Raw genomic sequence first — 14,998 nt, 5'->3', positions numbered from 1 at the left:
TGGAAATTATGTTCTTCTCATGCTATATCAACGGATATCTTATTCTTTTATCGCAGATTTAGACACATTTTCTACTGATGTCATCATGGATCCCATTGCCAAGGCAAAGATGGTGGCACTTAAGGGTATCAAGAGAGTGTTGGCTCAGGATCCGATGGGTGGTCCCCCTGGCATTAACAGGTACTTTTAGTTGTTTAAACATTATATACATAAGTTGGACATTTTTGCTCTCTATTTCAGTCCATTTTCATTTTCTAAAATCAATTTTTAGTTCATTTTTATATCCATACAAAAACCTGAATGGAAATTACAGAAATTTGTTTAAAAAATTTCTGTAAAACCAACATCGACATATTGCTGCCACCCAGCAGAGAATGTGTCCACTCTAAAAACAGAAAATAAAAAGGAGGCTGATTAAAATGCTACATGGTAAGTCATGAATGAAAATTAATATATACCAAGTCATTAGTGAAATCAAGACAAGTTCTGTAGGGGTAGGGACCCGATGTCACAGGAAAGACCTTGCATTGTGTCAGTGGTAGCTTGGTGTGATGGCAGATGTTGAAAACAGGAAGTTTAGCTTGGTGTTGGTGTTAACACCCACAATGATAACAGTTTTTCCCACAGAATCAGATTATGTTTGTGCAGGTAACCGATGGGGGGTGTGGTGAACAAATGGGTTACTGTTGTTATGATTTTAGCATCTAATTATTAAAAATGCTGCAGTAGAAGACAAAAAAATTGAAACGTTCTTGTTTTAAACAACCATTGTCATCATTTGAGTATGGATATCTGAGTTTACTAGGTGCACTTGAATGCACCATGAAGTATCACATGTTTTGCTGTATAAAGCAATGTTGATTTCAGAATTTACAAGGTGCACATGAATGCACCATGAAGTCCCTAGTTTTAGAGTCTATGGTCAGCACTTTACAAACAATGTAGATGAACAATTGATCTTTAAATGTTTGCGTTTTTAAGTGGATATAGCACAACCGCGCCTCTCAAATGTAGATGGGGTGATGTGAGTGGAGGGTAAACGCTCAGAGGAGGGTGTTTGTGTGCAGCGGGGGGGGGGTGAATGAGTTGGTTCAAGTGTGTCCACGTCTGTTTGGGAGAATATCAGAGGAGAGCATGAAATCCAGGTGAGCATCTCCAAAAGTAGAAAATCAGTTTGTGGCAAAGATTTATTGCGTTGGACTGCCACAAATAAATGGATGTATGGGAAACCATGGATAATATATTTTGCCTCCTAATAATAGCTTGTTAAATGTTCTGTATGCAGGTTGTTCAGACACCTACGTCAACTTCTAACTATTGCAACCCTTATACACCATTTTTCAGTACACTGTGGGTATTGTTATACATTATATGTCTTGCTTTCTTTTCAGGCAACAAGTTTCTCTGCTTGCACAGAGGCTGGCCTCTACTCCAGGCACAGATCCAAGTCAACTTTCAGCTGGACCTCCAAAGGTATTCTGTCTTGCTTTTCAGAAGTGATACATTTAATTGAATTTTATGTATTATGTGGCTGATTTATTTAAGTGATTTCTTTTTGTGTTTAGGAGGGAGAAACAAGTGATCCCACCCAGTCAAGACCTAACCCTCCCCAATTTGTGCAAGGAATCATCAGTATGTTATACCGATGTTGACTTTTATTAGAAATGTATTTGGTTATTTGGACAATATATATTGCTTCCCCTTTAAGCATGCCATGTGGATGTCTTAAATTACCCACTTTTGTTACAGATGATGCAGAACAGCACCAATATGAAGAATGGCTTCTTCATACCCAGCAGTTACTCCAGATGCAATTAAAATTTTTGGAGGAACAGATTGGAGTTCATCGCAAATCACGCAAGGCACTGTGTGCTAAGCAACGCACTGCTAAGAAAGCTGGCAGGGAGTTTGCTGAGGCAGATGCAGAGAAACTCAAGTTGGTGACAGAAGAGCAGAGTAAAATTCAGAAACAGCTTGATCAGGTGTGTAGATTTTGGAGAATATGATTAGCTGCAGAAAACCTTATACCATGTTTACTAATTTGTTCACAGCAAAATTACTTGGCGTCTTGACATGCAAATTCACAACTGTTCATAATTATTCTGCTTTAGGTACGCAAGCAGCAGAAGGAGCACACCAATCTTATTGCAGAGTACAGAAGCAAGCAGCAGCAGCACCAGCAAGGCTCAGGTCTTCTTACCCCCGGTCATTCTGCCCAGGGCGGCCCACCTCACATGTTTCCCAAGATGCCCGGCCAGATGATGATGGGCCAACAGGGGACACCAGTAATGAGCCAGCACCCTGGCATGGTGCCCCAAGGTGGGATGCCTGTCAGGATGCCCCAAGGGCAGCCCTTTATTGGAGGAAACCAACCCCAGCTCCCTGCAGCTCTTGGAGCCAGTGGTGCCAGGGCCCCGGTTCCTCCTGGGGCTCCAACAGGATTCTTCCCACAGGGACCTGGAATGCAGGGTGCAGATCCCAGGCTTCTCCAAGAAAGGCAACTTCAACATAGGATGCAGATGGCAAAGCTCCAGCAACAACAGCAGCAGCAGCAGCAACAGCAGCAGCAGGTGATGATGGGCCAACAACCAATGCCACACCCAGGTCAACAGTCTGCCTTAATTGCTCAGCCACAGCCTGGTATGATGGGGAACCAACTTATTGCCCAACAACAAGCAAAAACTCAACAGGGGATGCTAGCCAATCAGGCCAATCAACAGAACATGGTACAGGTTCCACAAGGAATGGTTGGAGGCCAGTCTGTTGGTCCACAGCCACAGAACCTTGTAGGAGGCCATCCCATTAACCATGCTCAAGCCATGATGGCAGCTCAACCAGGAATTATGGGGAACCAGCCAGTTGCACCACAACAACAACAACAGAGGCCTCAGCTGATCATGGGTCAGCAGGGAATGGTTGGATCTCCAGGTCATCCTGGACTCAGGGGTCCCCAGGTCCAGTTGACTCCACAACAACAGAACATTCTGGCCCAACGCATGCTGGCTTCACAGCAGCAGCAACAGCAGAATGTTGCAAAGAATTTGGCCCACCTTCAGCAGCAGCAAATGGCACAGCAAAGACAACCAACGCAATTAATCAGTCAGTCCAACCAAGAGCAAGGACGGCTCTCACAGCCTTCTACACCACAGATGGGTTCTTCACCTTCAGCAGGAAGTATGACGCCACAGGGATCTATAGACAGCCAAAACGCAGGTCCAAAAGAGGGTGGGATTCTTAGCCCTGATACAAGAACGTCACCACAGCAAAGTGGACCATCCACTCCCAATCAGTTGCCCCAACATGTCTCTGCAAATGACCATCAAACTGACTTGGGTCGACAGCAGTTACAACAGCAGCAACATCAAAACCAGGTTTATATGACCCAACAACAACAACAGTCAAATCCTCAGTCTGAGCAACAATCAGGTTTGGTTGTAAACCAGCAGACTGGTGTGCTCCAGCAACAGCAGCAACAAATTCCACTCACTCTCCAGAGGCAAGGTTCAGTCAATGCTGACAAGCCCAATGTGATGACCATTAAAGAGGAAGGAAAACCAACTGATTTCTTAGTTCAGCAGCAACAACAAACAGTTCAAAATGCCATTCAGCAGTCACAAGATCCCAGTGTCCAGCAGCAGATCATAGGACAGAACCATCCTGGACAGCCACAGCCTGTTGTGATGGGCCATAGTCCACAACAGCAAGCCCTCATGGCCCAGCAGCAAAAACAACAGGCCATGATGGGCATGATTCGAGCCCAGCAGCAAGGGATGATGGCACAGAGGCCTGGGGTTCCACCTGGACAGATCCGCACCCCTATCAACATCCAGGCTATTATTGCTCAGAATCCTCAGCTCCGCAGTCTTCCCCCAAACCAGCAGATACAGCATATCCAGGCCATAATTGCCCAGAGACAAGCCCAGCTTCAACAGGGACAGATGCTGCGGATGTCAATGGGTCAAGGCCAGCACGGTCAGTTGAGGCCTCACATGCCACCTGGACAGGTGCCCCAAGTTGGGCAGCAGATGTCAAGGATGGAAGGCCAGCAGATGCCGTATGGAGCCATGGGGAAGCCAGGAACAGTGGGCACTCAGCCACAGTCAGTCATGTTAGGCCAACAACCTGGTGTTGCTCCTCAGATACAGCAGGGGATGATGGTCCCTGGGCAACAACAGCCGCAAGTAGGGGAGATGATGCAGCAACATATTATAAGAGGCCAGGTACCAGTGCCACGGTCCCCCATGGACCAGGGTCGTATGGTAAGGCCAACATCTCCACGCCAGCCATTAGCCAACTCGCCAGGGGATCCACAACGGCACACATTCAACCAAGCTATGGGGATGCGCCCACCCACTCCCAACCAGAACCAACAACAAGCTCTACTGGCAGCTGCAGCAAGCCGCATGCAGGGCTCTCCCTCCAATGCATATTCTCCAAGAGGTCCCTTCGGCATGAGCCCAGCCCATCCAGCCTCACCCCATTCATCTAATGTCTCTTCACCTTCCATAGCTGACAGCAGGGCTGGAAGGGGGAGTCCATACAGCCAAGTCAAGGTATCTCCGCTCAGGTCACCTGGAACCAAGAGTCCAATTGATTGTCCAGGACTAAAAGTAGAAACTCAGACCTCAGGCCATGAAACAGCATCAGTTATTCCCAATGGGCCACAGAAAGGACTGCATGTTCAGCAACAGTCACCCCAGGTCACAGAGAGCCATTTTCTTCACACACAACAAGGCTCTAGAGAGGGGGATCTATGCAAGATGAACCTGCAGAGCATTAAACAGGAACCAAGGGAGTTTCGGTGTGATGGTGCAGGAGAGGGTGCTGAGAGTGCGGGGCCTATAAAGCGAGAAGTAACAGGCGACATGGTTACTTCTGGGAACAACGCTTGCTTTATTAATACTGGAGACCCTGGGGCTCAAGGCACTAGATCTGAGACTGGACAGCAACTACTACAGAAACTCCTGAGAACTAAGAATCTTCAGGTTGGTGCTCAGAGGCCTCCTGAAGGCATCCATAATGAGATCAATGGCCACATCAACAGCAAACTAGCAATGCTGGAGCAAAAACTTCAAGGGACTCCGCGCAACATGGAGGTATGCTGTATTTTACTGCATTCTTTCTTTTTGTTCACATGTTTTATTGGTAGGGAAACCATGTTTAATTTATTATCTTGAATCTTACAGGACTTGCAGTCTATAACAAAAAGGGCCCCCGTACAAAAGCCAAAGCGCTCTAATAAGGCAGCTGGAGACCGTGGACCTAACTCACGGAAAAAGAATAAGAAGGAAGAAGTTGGAAAAAGTGCTGAAGCCTTGATAAAACAACTCAAACAGGTAAATGGATGACCCAAATTATTTTCTTAAATGATGTATGTCATTGATTATTTTTAAAGAATGAGTCATCATTCTGCATAATGTAGACTTATGGATATTTACCTTCCAGGGTCTCTCTCTGCTGCCCCTAATGGAACCTTCCATCACTGCTAGTCTGGATCTTTTTGCCCCTTTTGGAAGCAGCCCAGCAAATGGAAAAGCCCAGCTCAAAGGATCCTTTGGAAATGCAATGCTGGACAATATTCCAGATTACTATTCTCAGTTACTCACTAAGGTATAACCAAGCTACAACATGTACCCATGGTTAACTGTTGCAGTACGTGACAATATTTGGTTGTTTATTAATGATATTTCAAAAACAGTTGTTTTAAGAGCATATTGTTTTGTGCCTTCAGAGTAATCTCAGCAACCCACCGACACCCCCATCCTCCCTCCCACCTACACCTCCACCTTCTGTACAGCACAAGCTGCTCAATGGAGTGACTCCTGGGGAGGAGCTGTCTGAGGGTCAGAAAGACACCGAGCCAGCAGACGTGCCAATGGGTAAATACTGAGGGATTTGGCATGAAATTAATGTTTGTCACGAATATTTGTCTGAAATCTCTCTGCAGTTGTCCAATAATTGGATTCTTAATATTCTACAAATTTTCCCTGCAGATTCTGTCACAGAAGAGGTGAAAAGTGTAGACATTCTAGCAGCTCTCCCCACCCCACCACATAACCAGAACGAGGACATCAGGTATAGCAGGAGAAATGTCAGAGTTCTTTGTCAACCAGAATACATGGGTTTGTTATTGTTGAGTGGCTATGAACGTAGGAAATGTCTTTTTGACAGGATGGAGAGTGATGACGAGGATGCCCCAGAAAGCATCATCCCTGCGTCATCCCCTGAGAGTAATGTGGGAGATGAAACACCACGTTTCCCTCACCTGCGGGAGCCTAAAGAGGAGGAGACGGAGAGAGCAATATCCCCCATCATCCCACTCATTCCTCGCACTGCCATCCCAGGTAAAAATGACAACAATTCTACAAGTTCTCCTTAAACATTTGAGCATGTTATGGCAAAATGTATTCTGAATGTGATTCTGATGCATTATGTTTAAACTGACATTAAAAGGTCAATTTTCACATTTTTCTCTCTTGTAGCATTTCCAGAAAACAAACCATTCGAAGGAGCTGATAGCAAGGCAGTTTCCACATCCAACCACTGGGATAAGGCCAAGAGTAACGAGGTGTCTGTTACCTTCACATTGTCCTCCGCTGCAGCCAAGGTACTGAGCCATGATATAATCACACCCTGTTTAACATTTCTTTATCTTAATCCAAGGGTGACAAAAACTTGAAATGACTATTTTACAGAAACTGAACCATGTGATGATGGCAATGGCCCAGCTACTCAAGATAAGGATGCCAGTTTCCTATGAGGTGACTTTCCCTACCCCAAACTCTGACATGCCTGGAGTGGATGGGTCTGGGAAAGGACCTGGGCAGTCAGGTATGCATTTAGAAACTATTGTTAATTTGGATACTGGTCTGTTCTGTTGTCTGATTGTATTACGATGTTTATCATATACACTACCAGTCAAAAGTTTGACTGGTAGCTTCCCATTGCATGAGAAAGCTGGTCCAAAGTTTTGACTGGTACTGTAGGTCACAACAAGATATGAGTTTGACTCACAACATTTTTCATGTCACTCTGCAGCACCAAATCATACAGTTCTACATGAAAATGTATTGAAGGGAACAAAATGTCTTAGGCTGCTTTCAGTCCATCAACCTGACACAACAGTGCTAGGGTCTGTGGTGGTAGGGGCGTGTTGTTTGAAGTACCAGTGATACAGTGAAATACAATTCAGGAAGTCGAGTGGAGTTGGAGTTACAGATTAATGCATTTAAGGACTTACCAGAAGCCAAAACGCTGCAATGTGCCTTGTAAAACTCACAGACAGGATTTTACATATCTGGAAAGTGGCAGCATCTATTTTATCTTTCACCACAATTATTATGAGGTAAACAGCCATTTACAGAGTGCACGTTACAAAATAATCCACCAGGAGTGTGCGCTTGCGCTTTTATGTTATTGGCCAACGCAGCATGACCTCTGGTTGCATTCTGACAAAAGTTGATTCCGGTTCAACTTTTTACTGAATGGCCGCTGTGGTCTTTTGCTCAGCCCTATGCAGTCCCCACTCCTGCAGTGTAAATGCACTGCTCCCATTCAAATGAATGAGCGGGCTGATGTTTTTCACTCACTGCCAGATTTGATCTGAACACAGCCATAGTATGGACTTTTTTTAGGCTCTTGTGATGCTCACATCCTGTTCTCTGAGCATGTTAGTTGTGTGGAGTTCAAAAACAAAATATATCCCTGTAGTAGAGTGAATACACTGCAAGGGGGACATACGTGAATGTGTTGCTCTCGAACATGACTGCAAGACTTAAGTTTATTAATCCATAAATTAGGACTAATGCTAAGATGTTGATGTTTTTCAGGGGCTCTGTGTGTAAAGGATGGTGCTTCACCCAGTCAGGATGACTGGTTAAGGCAATTCGATGTGTCTCTACCAGGCTGTACATTGAAGAAACAGGTGGACATTCTGGCACTCATAAAACAGGTCAGTCATTACAAATCTCTGGAGAACTATGACTTACTGACTTTTTTTAAAGAATGTATTATACATATATATATTATACATTATACATCTCATATGTGTATTTTTCTCAGGAATTCCCAGAGAATGAAGACATACCAATCCAGCACTGTTACACAACCAAGGTAAATGACTTGGATGTGCGCCACCTTCCAATCATACCAGTGGAAGAATCTCCACCTCCATCACCGTCCCCTCCACATCCTTCCCCATCTCCCGCAGTTCCAACTAGTGAAGTCGAACCTTCCAAAAAATCTGCTTCTCCATCGCCCTCACCCTCCAGTCCTGTCAATATCCAGATCAAGATTGAGGCTGAGGATGTTGAACCTCCTCCTGATGCTGCTCAGACAACTAATGTCACAGAGTCTGAAGTTGCTGCTCCAGAGACAGTCACTGACCCAGTAACTGCCTCTGCAGTTCCTGATCCTACTTCTGAGACTGAAAATAATCTGAGTCCTGCTGCCAAGGAGGAGGAGTTGGACACTGATCCAGCACAGCCTCCTAAAGATTCTCCGATCACCATGGAGTCTTCCCCTAAAGCTATCAAGCAGCGCAGGCCTCTCTCCCCTGATGAGGAGGTAGTACACCCCAAAGTTAAAAAATGGAAGGGGATTCGCTGGAAGCGTCTTCAGATTGTCATCACAATACGTAAGGGTGGGTCTAAGAAAGAGAACAGCCGTGAGGTGGCTGAGCTGATGGAACGCTTGCGCATTACTCTACGACCAGACAGGTTGCCTCGGGATAAACGCAAGTGCTGCTTCTGCCACGAGGAAGGTGATGGAGCCACAGATGGGCCTGCACGCTTGCTTAACATTGATGTGGACCTGTGGGTGCACCTCAACTGTGCTCTGTGGTCCACAGAGGTATATGAGACACAGGGGGGTGCCCTCATCAATGTAGAAGTAGCCCTGCGTCGTGGATTGAGGACTCTGTGTGCATACTGCCAGAAAACCGGTGCCACCAACAGCTGCAACAGACTGCGTTGCCCAAATGTCTACCACTTCGCCTGTGCAATCCGGGCACGCTGCATGTTCTTCAAGGACAAGACAATGTTGTGCACCCAGCATAAGCTGAAGGGCCCCAGTGAAGACGAACTTAGCACATTTGCTGTTTTACGGCGTGTCTACATTGAGCGTGATGAGGTGAAGCAAATTGCCAGCATCTTACAGCGAGGCGACCGCATCCACCTTTTCCGTGTCGGTGGTCTCATCTTTCATGCGGTTGGCCAGTTGCTACCATCCCAAATGAGCAACTTCCACTCACCCACTGCCATCTTCCCTGTTGGGTATGAGGCCACACGCATCTACTGGAGCACGCGTGTACCCAACAAGCGATGTCGCTACCGCTGCCGCATCAGCGAGAATGATAGTCATCCCCTGTTTGAGGTGCGTGTTCTGGAGCACGGCATGGAGGATTTACAGTACCGTGACGCTACTCCAGATGGTAAGCACTAATATACTGTTCCCACTCTATGTTGTATGGAATCTCTCAGTTGTGGTGTATTTCTACACTTACGATAACTCTCTTAACCGCTGACTGAATTAATTCACCATCTTTGTCTGTAGGGATCTGGAACCGGGTTGTTCAGCAGGTGGCTAAACTCCGAGATGACACATCCATGTTGAAGCTGTTCACTGAACATGTCAAAGGAGAGGAGATGTATGGCCTCACAGTTCATGCTGTCATGCGTATCACTGAGTCGGTAAGAGTTTGCTAAGAATTAGCAGCAGGAAAAAGTCACACATTTTTTGGGGGGTTTTTTAAACATGATTTTTGTTACTTTGTTGTGTTTTAGTTGCCTGGAGTGGAGAACTGCCAGAGCTATGTATTCCGATACGGCCGTCACCCACTGATGGAGCTCCCTCTCATGATCAATCCCACTGGCTGTGCTCGCTCTGAGGCCAAGGTTGCCACACACTGCAAGAGGTAAGGGACAGTATGAAAATAATAGAGATGTGGAGGGAGGCTGAAACTTTTATTTCGTTATGTTGAAAAAGCAAAATGCTCCCACAACGTTTATTTAAGTCACCCTCCACTCAAAAATGTGTTTTGCTTCTCTGTTGCTACAGTTGAATGTTTGAGCTTCACTGTGCTTCTGCTTCTGTGTGTGTGCAGAGTTTGATACTCAAAGGCTGTTTTCATATTCATCTGCTGAAAGTGGAAAGTTTCTCTGTGCTCATTGAAAAATAGTTTGGAAGTCAATCGTAGTCTAATATTCAACCTAGTGAGGTGTGGAAATTTTGAAGCCTTCAGTGCACAAACACTGAGAATGGACTTCTCAGTGAAGTAGGAGACAATATTTATGCCTAACACAACAGTTGTTTTCAAAAACTGTTTGATCTTTAATAAATAATGAGAAGTTGAGACCATCCCCTGCTCTCCCATTAGAGTCACACTACCCTCTCTTGAGCAAAAAAACTAAAAACCAAATAGACAATGAATACCCACTCTCTTTTTCTTTTCTCAGGCCTCACACCTTAAATAGCACCAGTGTGTCAAAGGCCTACCAAAGCACCTTCACTGGAGAGCTCAACACACCATACAGCAAGCAATTTGTCCACTCCAAGTCCTCCCAGTATCGGCGCCTGAAGACTGAGTGGAAGAACAACGTGTATCTGGCTCGATCCCGCATCCAGGGCTTGGGTCTGTACGCTGCCAAGGATCTGGAGAAGCACACCATGGTCATTGAGTACATCGGTACCGTCATACGCAACGAGGTGGCCAATCGCAGAGAGAAGATCTATGAATTGCAGGTATGCTAATTAAACAGTCACTTGAAAGCATAAAGTACACAAGCAGCATTTTTCTGGAGTTATACACCAAAAAACAAAGTTAAAAATCGTTCAGGGTGGGGACCAACGAGGTATTTATGTCTGTGAAAAGTTTATATTTAAATATGAAAAGTATACATCAACCTTTTTCTGTTGTCTTTATCTAACTTAGAACCGTGGGATCTACATGTTCCGCATCAATAACGAGCAGGTGATTGATGCCACTCTGACCGGTGGCCCAGCTCGGTAAGTATTTATTATGAATTGGTTGCCCTAATAGTAAACCATTATGTGTGAGTTGCTGGTTGTTGTTTTTTTACACACCTTTTTTCCTGTCTTTTCCAGCTACGTCAACCATTCCTGTGCCCCCAACTGTGTTGCAGAGGTTGTAACATTTGACAAAGAAGACAAGATTATCATCATTTCCAGTCGCAGGATCCCCAAGGGAGAAGAGGTGCGGTGCTTTAGAAGACCACTACTCACTCTTATACATCCTTTTAATTTAGCTACTTTTTGAATGTTTTTGAAGGGCCAGCTAAGTTGATTTTTTTTAAATCTAAGCCTTTAATGCTTCGTTTCTTTATTCTAGCTGACCTACGACTACCAGTTTGATTTCGAGGACGATCAGCACAAGATCCCTTGCCATTGTGGAGCCTGGAATTGCAGGAAGTGGATGAACTAAAAAGGATAATTCCTCTCTCACTGGTGCCAGAACACTCCTGCGCCAAAGCCTTTGAATCTTACATAGCCAGTGCATAAGCTGTTCTGAAAGATGTGGAGGAAGGCTGGCCTCCATCATTGAAAGACTAAAGCATTGACATCTGTAGCCAAAGGTTTGAATAGCATTAATCAATAAAAGCACCGACCACCTTCACCAACAGCAGCTTGATGGTGGGCCTAACTTTCATGTTTGGACTATCCTTTTCCCCAGCCAAAACCCTTTCCCCCTTCGACTGTTCTCAATAAGCTTACAGTGGCTGGAATACAATCCTCAACATCTACCAAATGATTCTGACCCTCTGATCTCTACTCATAGCGCTGAGCTCACCTGGAGCTTTGACAAAAAGCCATTTTAAAATACTAAGAATGAACTAATAATGCATTTTTATGTTTTAAGTCGGACCTATTTCCTGTCCCACCCGACCACACCTCCCCCCTCACCTCCCAGAAAAGGCACTTTCCCCATCAAGTCATCAATGAAGACAACACGGATATTGGCTAGCTAGACAATCTTGATGTGGCTCTGTGTAAGAACTGCATATGATCGATGGAAAAAGTTAATATAACATTTAAGATGCTATTGATCTGTGGCTCCAGAGGCACCAGATGTTCTGACTGCATGGAGTCCTAAGGTGGGTTAGTTGGACCCAGTCTACCTCATTGATTTAGCGGGAAGTGACTGCTTTGTATGAATACATTTTTAAAAAAAACTGTTAACTGCTACTGTGGAACAGGGGGGGAAAGGGGGAATGTTTTTATGGGCTTAGCCTTCTCGGACAAGCAGGGAATCTTAAGCAGCAGGTTTGCTCTATCTACTCTATGCTGATGATGATTTACAATAATGAGCCAACATAATTATTATTCATGAATTATTTATACAGAGGAAATATATGTCAGTTTTGATAAGATATTGCATTAAAATCACAATCAGAAGCTTAGCGGGTGTCCTGTATGCCACCAAATCATCCTGGACATTGATGTAGCTTTTCTTTTTTCTTTTTTTTTCTTTTTATTTATGCGTCTCAAAACCATGCTATTAGCTGTGTGAAAGCACAATAACATCCACCTTTTTTAAGTTGCTTAAGACAGTAATGGTGTGAATGAATGGCTCTAGGATTTACAGGACACTTGGTCTTGGAAGAAGACTATGAAGTCCCGAAATTTAACCAACTACACATTTGCTTGTTGCTTCATAAATTGAAGTTCCACTTGTTGAAAAATCAGCCGGTGGATGCATGACTACTGTCCCATTTTGATGCTTTTTATTCCCCAACAACTCGAATCTTTTCACAACTCAACCTTAAACTTTGAATCATGCCTCTTCCTATCTGTATTATTTAGTGGACTGTTGTTAAACTTTACTGTAGTAAGTCTTCCTCTGCCTGAGTACAGCCTGCAGTGTTTCTACTTCCCCCCTGTAGTGTGCTTTTTCTAGTGCTGGTACTGTCCTCTCGAGGCTGAACTGACGGCAGGGAAAGATTTATTGGATAAAAGGGCATTTGTTTTCATTTCTATGTAAGATGAATGAAAAAAAAAAGTCTTTAAAGGGAGCTTTACTAAAACTCCACCTTCCCATACTACTTTATTTCCTCCTTCCCCTAACCTAAGACCTCACATGATTTAAAAATGCAAAATTGTACAAACTGTATATATAGTATATGCATTAGGGGGACAGCAACTCTTTATCCAGCCCCTTTGTAATCAATAAAGTCAAAAAGTGTAGAGAAATAAAATTGAAGAAAAAAAATCTACCACTGGATATCATTTTAACAAAGATAAAGCTGTATATAAATATAAATATATGTAAAATGGCAAACTAATATCTTTATGTATATGAACCAGAGTGTTTTGCATTTACCTGTTTTTCTATTAGTGTTTTTTGCTATAAGCTCTCAGAGACAAGTTTGTTAAAATAGGTATGAGAAATGTCTGGTCTTCTTCAATCACTTTGCGATGAGAAGCCGCGGTAACTACAAAACTGTTTGCGAAAGGATTCATGTGGAGAGTCGTTAATTAGACATGAAAATCACTTCTTGCATAAAACAGTACAATGGTGCATAGCATTTGTATTTATGTAATATTGTTCGTGTTTTTTTTCTTTTTATTTATGCTACTGCTTGTTGATTACCAAAACCTGTCCCTTAATTGGTTACAATTGGATTAATATACTCTTGAATGGAAAATCTTGAATTCCCTAGAATATTGTTAGTGTTTTGCTTTTTTATATCTTCCTTATAGAAGTGAATGTGTTGGTAAACCTTGTGAAATGGTTACTTGGCCTAATGTATGTTATGATGTAATACTCAAAGTTAATCCCATACTTAACCTGGTAATGAATTGCACTCTGATAGTATAACGGAGAACTTCTCTAAAGTGGTAGATATTGATCAAGTATCCGAAGCAGTGATATATATATTTTTTCGTATGTTTCTATTTCAAGGGAAGACCATAACGAGACATTATGCCGCTCACTGGATTTTAGCCTGAATAATTTTTAACTTCTCAATCTTAATTTAAGTTCTCTGCATATCTTATAATTTAATAAAGTTTGCTCAAAATTGAAGGTTTTTTTTAACCTCACCTACTTTTGAAAAAGATGTTGCATCTGTACAGCAGAGATACTTTTAGGGAATATGAATAAATATAATGATCATTTTGAATTGTATGTGGCATGTTTTGTATGGATATTATTTTGAATTGTACATATTTTTTTCAGGACGCCAGAGGTTGCATCTCTTTATATACAGCTTTCCACTCCCTCTCCCCATCATCTTCTTTCTTTGTCTGCTTTTGTTTCTTGTAAAAGGAAAATAAAATGCATTTTAAATATGTGCTTATTTTACATTTTTTTTAATAGACATAAGAATTTTAATTATTTTTTGGTCTTGGAAATAGTTTAATGTGGGTTTGCGGACCTCCCCATAGACAAGGTTTACAAAAAGCTGCCCTACTGCCTACTTGCTTAGTTTCACTCAATTCCTGGGTTTCTGTGGGATCATAATTATTTGATCCCATAGACATTCAAAAATTGACTTTTGATTGCAAATACATAAGTCTGTGCTAAGGCATTAGTTTCTGGTAAAAACAGTAAAATTCCCCCAAACTACTTTATCTACCCTTTATCTTTAACTACCCCTATAACTGAATCACAGGAGTTCAGGTTTCTACATGGTCTCCTTATGCTAACTTTTGTAATACTTTTTCACTTCCATTCACACCTCCGGGAGGCACACCACCCATTTTGAAAACCTCTCGTTTAAAAAATTGTCTTAAAAAACAAACAAACTTAGGTACCACATAATTAATTTCTAGTGGTTCTTCTAATGGCCTTTATAAAGTGTTTTCTGGCTTGTCATGGAGATGGCTCCCTTGTCCAAGTGACACAATTATTGAACTCTGGTGAGGTGTCAACAAGGCCACAAGATGTAGCTAAAAGCTCCGGAATAAAATCCAGCAAGTGCACCATGAGAATTTATTTTAAACCCAGGATTCCAGGTTTTAACAACTGTCTGATTTCACA

The 14,998-nt window shown here is 43.1% G+C and overlaps 1 protein-coding gene across 3 annotated transcripts in view; it reads left to right on the top strand.

The window, feature by feature from the left end:
* The window catches only part of kmt2d (lysine (K)-specific methyltransferase 2D), a 31,883-nt gene extending 20,434 nt beyond the window's left edge, over nt 1–11,449 (top strand). For all 3 annotated transcript variants that reach the window (XM_062426444.1, XM_062426442.1, XM_062426443.1), the window contains exons 36-55: nt 57–180; nt 1,392–1,473; nt 1,566–1,632; nt 1,750–1,982; nt 2,112–5,096; nt 5,187–5,336; nt 5,446–5,610; nt 5,732–5,879; nt 5,994–6,075; nt 6,172–6,344; nt 6,483–6,607; nt 6,696–6,831; nt 7,830–7,951; nt 8,062–9,430; nt 9,553–9,689; nt 9,783–9,913; nt 10,455–10,740; nt 10,931–11,004; nt 11,104–11,212; nt 11,348–11,449. In XM_062426444.1, coding sequence (XP_062282428.1) covers nt 57–180; nt 1,392–1,473; nt 1,566–1,632; nt 1,750–1,982; nt 2,112–5,096; nt 5,187–5,336; nt 5,446–5,610; nt 5,732–5,879; nt 5,994–6,075; nt 6,172–6,344; nt 6,483–6,607; nt 6,696–6,831; nt 7,830–7,951; nt 8,062–9,430; nt 9,553–9,689; nt 9,783–9,913; nt 10,455–10,740; nt 10,931–11,004; nt 11,104–11,212; nt 11,348–11,440 — 6,791 coding nt within the window. In that variant the 3' untranslated portion in view covers nt 11,441–11,449. The remainder of the gene's footprint in view (nt 1–56; nt 181–1,391; nt 1,474–1,565; nt 1,633–1,749; nt 1,983–2,111; nt 5,097–5,186; nt 5,337–5,445; nt 5,611–5,731; nt 5,880–5,993; nt 6,076–6,171; nt 6,345–6,482; nt 6,608–6,695; nt 6,832–7,829; nt 7,952–8,061; nt 9,431–9,552; nt 9,690–9,782; nt 9,914–10,454; nt 10,741–10,930; nt 11,005–11,103; nt 11,213–11,347) is intronic.
* Nucleotides 11,450–14,998: the final 3,549 nt, after the last annotated feature.

This window comes from Scomber scombrus, chromosome 10, assembly GCF_963691925.1.
Source record: "Scomber scombrus chromosome 10, fScoSco1.1, whole genome shotgun sequence".
Lineage (NCBI taxonomy): Eukaryota > Metazoa > Chordata > Actinopteri > Scombriformes > Scombridae > Scomber > Scomber scombrus.
Note: the sequence above shows the minus strand (reverse complement) of the source record. Positions and strands in the feature narration are given on the sequence as shown.